Source organism: Mauremys mutica, chromosome 6, assembly GCF_020497125.1.
Source record: "Mauremys mutica isolate MM-2020 ecotype Southern chromosome 6, ASM2049712v1, whole genome shotgun sequence".
In the NCBI taxonomy this organism is placed as follows: Eukaryota; Metazoa; Chordata; order Testudines; family Geoemydidae; genus Mauremys; species Mauremys mutica.
Window position 1 is genome coordinate 122528776 of NC_059077.1, and position 12323 is coordinate 122541098.

The 12323-nt window shown below is 44.4% G+C and overlaps 2 protein-coding genes across 3 annotated transcripts in view; one reads left to right on the top strand and one right to left on the bottom strand.

The window, feature by feature from the left end:
* The window catches only part of IDUA (alpha-L-iduronidase), a 73242-nt gene that overhangs the window by 13434 nt on the left and 47485 nt on the right, over nt 1-12323 (top strand). The gene's annotated exons all lie outside the window — the stretch shown is intronic.
* The window catches only part of SLC26A1 (solute carrier family 26 member 1), a 66206-nt gene that overhangs the window by 6530 nt on the left and 47353 nt on the right, over nt 1-12323 (bottom strand). The window contains exons 1-2 of one of the 2 annotated variants that reach the window (XM_045020711.1): nt 10270-10440; nt 639-1286 (exon numbers count right to left, since the gene is read on the bottom strand). In XM_045020711.1, coding sequence (XP_044876646.1) covers nt 639-1256 — 618 coding nt within the window. In that variant the 5' untranslated portion in view covers nt 1257-1286; nt 10270-10440. Of the gene's footprint in view, nt 1-638; nt 1287-10269; nt 10441-12323 lie in introns of those variants that run through there. The other variant, XM_045020712.1, reaches the window with a different exon arrangement.

Genomic DNA, 12323 nt, shown 5'->3' on the forward strand with positions numbered 1-12323 from the left:
TGAGTGGCACTGCAACCCAATGCACCAGGACGCACTGTCTGGAGCAGGGAGCCGGCTGGGTCCAGTGCCATGGGACAGAAGCCACTGCTGCAGGATGAGGCTCACTCTCCAACTCCTAGCCAGCTGGGGCTGCTGGGAGCGGGCAAAGTTGGGGCAGCAATAGCAAGGGGGTTGTGGGGTGCCGAGCAGGGGGCTGGGAAAGGGAGGGGGAGCAGCTCTCCTTACCTTGATGCAGGGGAAGACTGGGATTATGTCATGTGCCACAAAAGGGACAGTGAAGTTGTTAGAGCTGTTACACTGTGTCTGTGGTACCTGGAAATTCCCCCATGACCAGGCCTCTTTGTGACCACAGAGCAGCATAAAGGGCCAACAATGCAATGGAGAATTGCACCCAGTGTAAGTAGCCCTTCCATTGCGGCCAATAGGATTGTGTTCCAAGTAATGAGCTAATAAACCCTATTGGTCAAACACTTTTAAAATAAACCTTATAACGTGCTGCCAGGAGTCTCGGTGGAAGATACATTTCAGTGACCATCTGACTGAGCTGATGTGTTAAAATTCCTTACAGTGGAAGTCAGAAGCCTGCAAAGGCACTCTAAGAGCTTCACATCCTCACCATAGGCGAGGCAGCAACTTACCTGATAAACTCCAGCCAGAAAAGTCAAGGCTGTAGCAACGCCAATAGCATAACAGTCTTTCCCGCACTCAGTGCTCAACCCCCCCAGGGTAAGGTTGAAGGCGGTTCCATTAGAATTGTTGCCGTTCCATTCATAGCTGTTGCTGTTGGCGTCATCCTCATCATTCAGGTCAAACCCTGCCAAGAGTAGCTCTCTGTCCACAACTTGCCCTACCATTAAACTTAACAGGCTGAAAATGCCAACAGACACGTGGCGAGAGGTGCCCATCAGGAAATAAATTATGTTGGCAAAGAATGACGTGTAAAGGCTATAAATAGGCTTCAGACCGGCTAGCAGAGAATACGCTATGGCTTGGGGTACCAAAATGATCCCAATCACCACCCCAGACATAACGTCCCCCCATATGTATTCTCTGCAGCGGTACTTGGGAAGCCATCGTAATACAGGGAAGAAGTCCATGACTACGTTCTTCAGTCTCTTAGTGGTGCAGGAACAGCTCTTCCTCAGTTTGGTTTTGATGAGCTGTCTCCCACTTATCTGGATGTGAACCTTTCTTTCCATTGGAAATGACAGAGAGGGGCCAATATCCATCTTGATAGTTTCTGTTTGGCTTTCCATTTTCTGTGCGTCCACTTAATACATCAGTTCCTAAGATGTAAAGAAAGTGCTGGTTAGGTTCCTTCTCAGCATGTTGTTAATGATGGCAGGATTTGTGCTTTACAGTCCAAGAGGCCTAAACGTTGAGTATTTCAGCACAAATATTTCTAACTCTAAATATTGACTATGGAAGTTCATTGCTTACTATTCATTATGCTTTTAATAAAGTCTAATTCAATCAGCTACTATAAACATTACCATACAACTTATTGAGTGATCAACCACACAAGACTAGTTAAGAAATCTGAAAAACAAAGCTTGTAAAGAACCAACAGCTTAAAGTTATCTGGCAAATATTTAACAATAAATTCACATGAATCAGCTTTGGTCCATTAAGCAAAAACAGAACTGAATTAATAACCCTTTTTGATGATAAACAATTCAGTCTGCTTGTCTGAATAATGCAGCACAGTATGTGCCTCCCTGCAGAAAAGCCACTTACTTGAATGCTGTAATTCAATAGAAACTTACAGCTTGATATGCTGAATGCTCCCAATGCAGTGGGAGAGGCATTCTGTTCCTAAGAAAGCATTTGACCCTTGTTTTGGAAACAACATGCCTTTTGGTTATCCATAACTTCCAGATGTTCTCTGTCTACAGCAGGAGGGTTCAGTTAACAAAGCATTTTCAGCATTAGAGCAAGTCCGTATGTTCACAAGCATGCAGTGCCAGGGTGTGAGTTCTGAAGTCTTAAACTTTTTAAGTTTAGAACCTGTAGTCTCCCCAGCCTCGGCTATGCTGCGAAGGGCAGACATCAATACAGATGGACAGTCAAAAAAAGGATAAGGAGGGTGGAAAATACCCAGCAGTTTATGCCAAGTTCCATTCCAGTCTGAGCCAAGCTATGTTTGCAGAGTTATGGCAAATCATGTCCTCTAATGCATACATTTGCAAGGGGTAGTAAGGAATTCCGAGAGACTCTATGAAAAGCAATATATATCTGTGTATGCAGATGGTGCTCGTTCCGTGTATGATCTATTGGCCTCAAGAATAGGTTGTTCATAAGTCGGCAGGTTCAGCAGTGTTGCTGCGCACTGCAAATGATTTTGAGTCTAGCTCTTCACCAGCATCACAAGACGCAGGCTAAAATCTCTGCAGCACTTTAGGGCTTGCTAATGTTCTAACGATCAAAAAAAAATTGCAATTAATCACAAGATTAAAAAAACCCAGTCATTCTTAATCACAGTTTTAATTTCACTGTTAAACAATCATAGAAAACCAGTTGACATTTATTATAAATATTTTTGGATGTTTTTCTACATTTTCAAATATATTGATTTCAGTTACAACACAGAATACAAAGTGTACAGTGCTCTCTTTATATTATTATTTTTATTACAAATATTTGCACTGTAAAAAAGCTAAACAAAAGAAATAGCATTTTTCAATTCACCTCTGTGACGGGGTGGGACTCACCACTCTGGTGCCTCCTGCTGGCTGTCATGGGAATTAGCTCTGCCCGCCAGTATACCTTCTTCTGGTGGTGCCTCGCCACCATCACTTCTGCTCTGGGACCCATGTCACTCCCAGGATCGCGGCGTCCTCTTCAGTGACACAGCCCTCCGGCCGTGCCGCACTGTGTGCTCCCTCCTTCTGGGGGAATGTTGTAGTCCGATGGTCCATCCGCTTCCTCAGTGGCGAGTAGGGGTGGGGGGAGGGGAACCTGGGCCCACTCACTACTCTGGGTCCCGGCTCAGGGACCCTGTAGATGGCCGCTGCTTGCAGAGCCCCCTCCAACTCCTCTGTAGATCTCCCTGGGCCACTTCCCTGCAGCCCCAGCACCCTCTTTGCTTGTGCCTCAGAGCCTCAGCCGACAGATCCCTGCAGCCAGCCAGGAGCTGCCTTTAGCTCCCTGGGTCTCTGCTTGCAGCACTGCTCTGTCCAGGGTGCTTGCTGCCTTCAGCCTGTAAGGCAGCCTGTCCTCCCTCCTCAAGCTCCAGGGGGTGACTGACACTGCTCTATTCCGCAGCCCATCTTATATGGGCCAGCCCGGCACTGATTGGCTGCTTCTTGCAGCCCCTCTCTAATTGGCTGCCTCCTGTGCAGCCTCCCTAGGGCTCTATAAACCCCTTATGGACCAGTGTGGGGCAGATGCCCCCAGCACAACCTCATACAAGTACTGTAGTGCAATCTCTTTATCCTGAAAGTGCAACTTACAAATGGAGAATTATTTTTTTAACATAACTGCACTAAAACGTCAGAGCCTACAGGTCAAAGCACGAAGGGGCATACAAATGTTTAGCCTGTCTGCACATAAATACCTTGCAACACTGGCTACAACAGTGCCATGCGAACGCCTGTTCTCACGTTCAGGCGACATTGTAAATAAGAAGCCGGTAGCATTATCCCCTGCAAAAGTAAACAAACTTGTTTTTCTTAGCCATTGGCTGAACAAGAAGAAGGACCATTTTGTTTATCTTTTTTACAGTGCAAGTATTTTGTATTCTGTGTTGTAACTGAAATCAATATTTTTGAAAATGTAGAAAAACATCCAAAAATATTTATAATAAATTTAAATTGGTATTCTATTATTTTAAACAGTGCAACTAAAACTGCAATTAATCACAACTAATTTTTAATCTAGTTAATTTGTTTTGCATTAATCACTTGCATTAACTGTGATTAACTGATCGCCCTAGTTCTAACATGTGCATTACCTCTTCAAGGCCATGTCTTGATGGGCCAAACAGGGTATGTTATTCAGTTGTCAACTCAGTTCAGTCAGCAAAGCACAATTGGGACAAAAATCCTCATAACACTTGTTAAAGATGGAAACTAACGTGTTTGAAGGCATGATGTCTGGCACTGTTGCAGCCTAGGGAGAGCATAAATTGGTTGTATTGAATAATCGTTAACTTCTACTAATATAACTCTGTAGATCAGGGGTGGGCAAACTTTTTGGCCTGAGGGCCACATCGGGGTTCCAAAACTGTATGGAGGGCTGGGTAGGGAAGGCTGTGCCTCCCGAAACAGCCTGGCCCCCGCCCCTTATCTGCCTCCTCCCACTTCCCGCTCCCTGACTGCCCCCCCTCAGAACCCCCAACCCATCCAACACCCCTGCTCCTTGTCCCCTGACTGCCCCCCCTCAGAACCTCCAACCCATCCAACCCCCCTGCTCCTTCTCCCCTGACCGCCCCCTCCCGGGATCCCCCGCCCCTAACTCCCCCCCAGGACCCCACCTCCTATCCAACCCCCCCTGCTCCCTGTCCCCTGACTGCCCCGACCCCTATCCACACCCCTGCTCCCTGACAGGCCCCCCGGGACTCCCATGCCTATCCAAGCCCCCCTGCTCCCTGTCCCCTGACAGCTCTGCCCCATCCAACTGCCCTGTGTTCCCTGTCCCCTGACTTCCCCCCAGGACTCCCTGCCCCTTATCCAACCCCTCCGCTCCCCGGCCCCTTACCATGCCGCTCAGAGCACCAGGACTGGCAGCCGCGCTGCCTGGCTGGAGCCAACCCCGCCACCGCGCTGCCCGGCAGGAGCTCGCAGCCCCAGTGCCCAGAGCGCTGGTGGCACGGTGAGCTGAGGCTGCAGGGGAGGGGGGCTACTCTCCCCGGCCAGGAGCTCAGGGGCCGGGTAGGACTGTCCCACGGGTCCGGATGTGGCCCGTGGGCCATAGTTTGCCCACCTCTACTGTAGATGCTTCTGAGTAATCTTTATTTCAGCTGTGCAAGATGATGTAATTTAGCAAAGCCAATGTTTATTTTTGCTTCTAGTACTACCAGTCCTAAATCAGGGCTGCAACCTTCTGAGCTGTTTACACTAAGCAGAATGTCCCTGGTCAGAAATTCCTTGGAGTAAAAAAGATACATTTGAATGGAAGAATGAGAACAAAATAATACCAGACAATTTCATATTTAAGATCATATGATCAAAGTTTACCAATAACGAAAGAATGAAACAAAGTAGTTGACAAAGTAGTTCAGTTTTTAAAACACGGAGGAAAAGGAATACTTTCGTATGCTTTCTTACCTGAACGAGTTCTGAAAATGCAAGGATTGTACCCAAAGAATGCAAGTCCCATTAGAATTCTACTGACTTCTCACAGCCCAGTTTGTGCAGGCAGCCAGGCAACAAGGAGCACCGTGGCTTTAATCACAAACGAGTGGGCAGTTCCGTTATCAAACTGACACATTTGATAAGCTTACTTAGAAAGACTGAACTGGGATCCGTAAAGTAGACTGACTTGTCAGCACACTGTTATTGCTGGTCTAAGCTAACAAGCCAGCTGTTTACTTTAAAATGTTACAGTTCCAAAAAAAAATAAAATAGGTAATGATCACCTAAGTGCAGTAAGTACGATTATCAGACTGAAGGATAATTACAGTGTTGGCAGTTGGTATGGCTGTTGGAAGTTAATTTATCTGAGAATCTATTAAGCTATCTTGAGTATAGATAGTGACTTAGTATTGTTGTTGGAAAATTGGAGGTGTCACTATTTGCAAAAAGCAGCAATAACTGAATAAACAATAAACAGTGCTGGTTTAAATAGTATCACTAACAATCAGTGGCTTTGTATTTAAATTGGAGGAATGAGGCCATTGTATTGTATAAAATTGAGGCATGTGTTGATTAGATCACTTTGTTCAATTTACTTTATTATTGACTATTAGTTACTGTTTATAAAAAAATAAAATCTCCCATAATTTCTGCTAGACTTTATACATCTTGAAGAGTCGGGTAAAGTAAATATGCTGGTTGTAATTCACTTGCTGTGATGTTTTGAGCTAGTGGTTTCAGTTTGTACTAGGCATCTCTTACATGTTGCATAATCAAAATGAGCTTTCGTGGGTGAATACCCACTTCTTTGGATGCAAGAAGTGGGTATTCACCCACGAAAGCTCATGCTGCAAAACGTCTGTTAGTCTATAAGGTGCCACAGGATTCTTTGCTGCTTCTACAGAACCAGACTAACACGGCTACCCCTCTGATACTTGACATAATCAAAATGTTTCTGCTCACTTTAAGGATTGAATTCTTGTTTTTAGGATGTAACAAACCCAGTCCAAATAAAGATGTGCTAAATCCCCAGCAAAATATCACTCTGATCATGTAACCTATAATAAAAGGAGTCCCATCTTTGCTATCTGCTCTAAAAGTTGTGTCTGAAACACAAAGTACTGCTCTGCTGATATTGTGTATTATGGCTCAATCCTGCTCCCATTTAAATCACTGGATATTTTTTCACAGATTTCCCTGGAAGTAAGATCTGCCTTTTATTCAAGGGAAGGCTTCAGGTCTCTTGCTTAAAGAGCCATTTTGTAGAGAGGGCACACAGCTGAAGCAGCCATTGTTAAAGGCAACATGCAATTCTGATGGCCTTATAAGTTTCTGCTTACATGCTTAGTGTCCAAATGCTGATCTCAGTTATACTGATGTAAATGCACAGTGAAGCAGTGACTGCACTAGAGTCACTCCAGACTTAAACCAATACAGAAAAGATCAGAATATGGTATATTGTATTTCCTGGTTGAATATTCTAACCAAGATATTTGTACCCTGCTGCTGCATTAATCCCAAGTATTTAAAAATGTCAAGCCCAAAATTACAATTACCTAAAAAACCAACATTTATACAACTATACATTAGCATTAATAGATGTCTAATCTGTTATACATATAATTAACAATGATAAATAACTTGGGTTCTAATTTTTAGAACTTTTCTCCATAGTCAGGAGGGCAAGAAACTTAATTTTTAAAATAAAAGTTGAGATTCTCGTGATTCCAGAAGCAGTTATTTTAAGGAAGGCTCCAAATACCGTGAGAGTTGGTGGCACTGCTGCTCTTTTACCCTTCCATTGCTCATTTCTCCTTTCAATTGCAGTGACTACGCTAGTTTATGTTGTGGGATAAGGAAATGGCTAGGAACTTAGGTAGCAATAGACCATTCAGGCCAACAAGCTGGCCCACCTTCTCAGTGGCCTCAATCCGACTTTCCTTCCTGTCTCTTTACCAAGCCACTGAATTGACAAAAACACTTTGGAAAAAGGGAGACATTCACAAGGCCATGTTCAGCTGGGTTTCCACTGACTGAAATCCTGACAGACGATCCCTGTGATGGAAATGGGGCTGTGCAAAGCGACCACAATCTCCTCTCTGTCTGTGCTATGGTTGTGCTGATAGACAATTTACACCTCTCTGCACCGGCCTCTGAATTCGGTCTACAGAATCCTTATTGCGATTGGGTGATTGTAGTGGACAGGAACAGGGTAGAATCCTTTTACTGTAAATACGTTGAGCCCTCTAGTGGTGCCCACTGCGTTCTGTTTTAGGAGCTGCCAGAAACCAGCCAGAGCAGCAGTGTGTAGCTAGACCTGGCATGTTTGAGTATATTTAGTAAATGATGTGATTTGGGACCCAAATTATGACCATGTGGTTTCTTCATATTTTTGTTCAGTAAAGAGCAAGAGACACAACAGCGATCCTGGCTCCAGTTCAGCAAAGCACGTAAGCAGGTCCTTAATTTTAAGCACACGTTTAAGTGCTTTGCTGAATCATGGCCATTAGTTGTTCTATCACATAAACTATCTTTCAGCTTTGCTGTTGCTATCTCGATGTAGCCGCGCTCCTCTGTTCTCCATGAGGTTTTGGAAGTATCTGTCAGAAATAACATAAGAACAGCCATACTGTGTCAGACCAAAGGACCATCCAGCCCAGTATCCTGTCTTCTGACAGTGGCCAATGCCAGGTGCCCCAGAGGGAGTGAACCTAACAGGCAACGATCAAGTGATCTCTCTCCTGCCATCCATCTCCATCCTCTGACAAACAGAGGCTAGGGACACCATTCCTTAAATCTCTTAAATTAGTGACCGTATGTACCTTGCAAACAGTATTGTGTGGTCAGCTCCAGGCCCTCAGGATCTAAATGCACTTGGTACTAGAGCTGAGTAAAATTTTTGTGACCAAACCCATTTGTCAGAACATTGACTGAGCAAAGTTTTGAATGAGCGCAGGCAGAGTTTTGAATGAACCTGTGCTGACTTGGTTTTTTTGGTTGGAAAACATATATTCGCTTGTTTTTTTATTCCTATTCAAACAAAACATGGTAGCTTCAATAAATTTCACTTTGAGCTTCAGGATAATTTGAATTTTAAGTCAAAGTGAACCTCATAGGTCATAAGCCTACATGGACCAAGGTTGATAAAATCCCCTACAAACTAAAACCACACATTAGTAGTCCAGAGTCATTTTCAGAGTAAAGCGAGATTGCCATGATCTATGTTTCATTCTAATTAAAATGTTTACAAGTAAACCAGTTTTTCTCTTTACTAATATGGACTCTAAAAACTTAGCCTGGGACGTGGAAGTCAAGTTGGATCTTTCTGGCACGCACATCATCAGCAGTAGCCATGACTCAGCTAATGTTTTACTAAAAGTGTAGTTAGTCTAGTTGAAGCGTACTCTTCAGGGTGCAGATTCTGCATTGGTAGTTGCTTAACAACTACAGGGATGATGGGCGAGCCAGAAAAGAATCCGGTTAACTCTCCCGTTAGCTGTTCTGGTTATTTTCTCATGCCCATTACCATAGTATTCATAGATTTTTAAGGCCAGAAGGAACCTCTGATCACCTAGTCTGATCTGTATAATACAGGCCAGAGACAGGACTTGCCTGAATTAATTCCTGTTTGGATTAGAGCATATATTTTAGAGAAACATCCAAATCTTGATTTAAACATTTCTAGTGATGGAGAATTCTCACTGTGGAGAATTTGCACCTTATTTCCAGTCTGAGTTTCTGTTTCTATCTGAGGTCCCTGTGGAGGTGCTGTGACTAGTCAGGATGGTTCTGCAATACTAAGAAGAGGCAGACAGTTATTACAGAAAGCTCCCAGGAATCACCTGTCAAAAGTTTGCCATGCACCTGAAGGCAAGGTTGGGATGCTTTCTGTGCTTTGGATATCCAGTCCTCTCAGGATACTGCTTAAACCAACCCAGCCAAAGAGGTCTCTATTGTGCTCATAAAAACATTCCTAAGCGCCAAAGGCCAGGTTATCCCAAATATTAGGTATTTGAAAAAAAATCCCAGAGGTTGACACCCTTACAGGGTCTTCATACCCAGTCTCACAAACTAAACAATGTGCTGTGGATCGTTTCCTAGTACATGCTCGTATTAGGTGTTTGTTTGCATAACTGTGCTGCCTCCTTAAATAGTTGTGGAGAAAACAACGTAGATTTTCCATTCCCCCTCTTCTCATTGAAAACGGGCACTCCAGAAATGATTATGAGGAATATTTTTAAGGAGATCTTATAAATAGTGTCAGCACATCACTGAATCAAACACCCAGCTTTAATGTGACACATTTGAGAGTCAGGTGAGTCTGTTGCAGTGATCGTCAGACCTCAGTGGTCCAGGAGCCAAATCAGTGATCAACATTATCCAAAAGAGCCACAGTTGTATAAATTCATTGTTTCATTTACTACAGTACTATTCATTTTGAAACAGTATGATGGGAAATATTTAGTTTATATATATAAACTATATATATATTCTCGCAGCAAATAAGTTAATAACTTAGTGCAAAATTATAACTTAATTGGTTAACAGCATAGTAAAAGCATCCGGATTGGTTATTAGCTTAGATTGGTTAATAATTAAATCACATGGTGTTTTAAATCATATGCTGCAAAGAGCTGCAGGAGACACATGAAAGAGCCACTTGTGGCTCATAAGCCGCTGTGTGAATAGGCTACTTTTCAGCAATATCTACCAGCCAATACCTTCATTCAAGGTGCAGATGGTTTATCGATAGATCCCAGCGCATTGACAATATTTTACCACGACTGTTGCCCATTTTCCAGCCATGCTTTATTGACGAGTATCAGTATCAGTAGCATACAAAGTTACCCAGATGAATGGCCTGTTTTTTCAAAAGTAACAAACCCCCCTGCTTCCATAGAAGCTGACAGGAGCAGAACTGCTGCCTTGAAAACCACGCCATGAAACGTTTTATTCAGAAAAAAATAACTCTTACCTGAATTGTATCATGAGGCGCATTTTCAGCTTACTGGTTATAACTTGTACCTTCAGTAAAGTCTTCAGCAAAGCTTTAGTCTATGTGCCTAGTCATTGAATGTCATAACTATGCATTCGTGAATCATCAATCTCTCGTCATTCAGGCTATAAAGAGTCCTGTGTGCCTTAGTGAAAGTTTACGAATAAGTGCTGTTCACTCAAAGCAGCGGAGTTTAAATAATGGCTAAGATTATTGATTAACTGCTGGTGATCTGAGAATTATGCTGAGCATCAGTTGGAATATCAATGAACTTTGCTCCCTCTTCCTAGTTCAGATTTTTTCTGCTTTGCGCGTCCTTGGCTGAAGGGTGGCTTTTGATTTTGTATATTGGATGAATGGGAATGAAGTGTGAGGCTACTCCAAGAGCAGATACAGCTTGTTAGCATTTAGTAGGGGAGTAGGGATGACTTGCTGATTCAGGTGCAGGATGGGATTCAAGGAGGTCTGGGTTCCATTAGTGGCTTTGCCGTAGACTTCCTGTGTGTGATGGACATTGCCTCCATCACCTCATTTATAAAATGAGGATTGTAAGACTTAGATTGCAAGCTCTTTGGGGCGGGGGCTGCCTTTTTGTTCTGTGTGTGCAGAGCCTAGCACAGTGGCGTTCCGGTCCGTGACTGGGCTCTTAGGTGCTACCACAGTTCAAATAATAAGACTAATTTACTAATGGGTGTGTGTGAAGGCGTTTGCTTATCACTGGCGCCACTTGCTGGTCAGATGGGGGCATGAAATGTCCTCTCTGGGCACCCCCTTATGGCAGCTGCTCCCGCCCTGCAGTGGTCTGTCTTTGTCATGACTCAGCCCTCCAGCCAGGTCACTCGCTTTGTCTGCCTCTTTTGGGGTACATGAAGAATCCAGCAAAGGGGTAGCCCTCTGGGTTAGGCGAGGGGCTGTGGGTTTCCCCTTGGGTTGGGGCCTCATGGTCTGGACCTTTCTGTCTTCTAGGCCTCCCCTCAACCGGATTCCCCACAGTGTGCTGTCTTCAGCCTTCGCCAGGGGTTGGCAGGGGAACCTGGACCCACCCTCTGCACAGAATTCAGATCCAGGGCCTGGGGGTAAGCAGCTATGTCCTGCACCCGTAAGTGCTATAATGCTGCCTCCCTGGATCACTTCCTACCTGTCCCCTCGCTTCCCAGCAGATAAAGCCAGTAAATAACTGCACCCAGAGGTAAAGGTTTGTCGCAAGTCTCTCCGTGGTCGGCTTGACCAAGCCGCTATTGCCGGGGCTCAGGAGTTCAGGGTGTAGGTGCCTTTGCCTCCACTGTCTGCCAGCTCCTCTGCTCCCTTTTCAAGCTCCTTCTCGAGCCCCTGCCTGTTGTGCAGGTATGTGGGACCTAGAGCAGCTCTTTAACGCCTTCCTTTCCAGTGTGGGATTTGTACACCCCATCACAGCGAGGCGATATTTGGTTTTTAATGTTTATGCCTTGCGAGAAGGATCTCAGCTGGTAGGTACAAAGCAGTAAGACTAAAAGCCATCTCATTGCCTAGTCAAAGGTCGTGCCTCCCTCCCTAGGCCTGCAGAATCACTGGGGGATGGAAGTAACATTAGTGAGCACTAAATGCAGCCAAGTCTGCCTGTCCTCAGACAGCCCAGGTCAAGAAGGGTTTGGGTTTTTTTACGTGAATGAGGATGCGGAGCGGAGATAAAACCATTCGGCTATTACCAGGCACTTGATAATTACCCCTTGTGACATTTCTCATGCTTATTTTCAGTCCAAAAGTTAATGGGCTTGTCGACATTGGAATAATACCCTTTTTCCTGCTCTTTTCCTCTAGAACAGGTTTATTAAGGTCAAGCTAGAGCTCTCCAACCCCTTGGACTAGCTCACAGGGTGGACTACATGTTAGTAACATTGACTAGGTCATCTTCTCGCCCCCTTGCCATCGCAGTATTCCTGAGGTAACGACAGCCATTGATTATCTGAATAATAGGAAAGTATTGATACGTTAGCTGCTCTTTAATGCTTTTTTGCCAGTTGGAAACTGTGAGCAGGTGGGTTCTCTCACTAGCC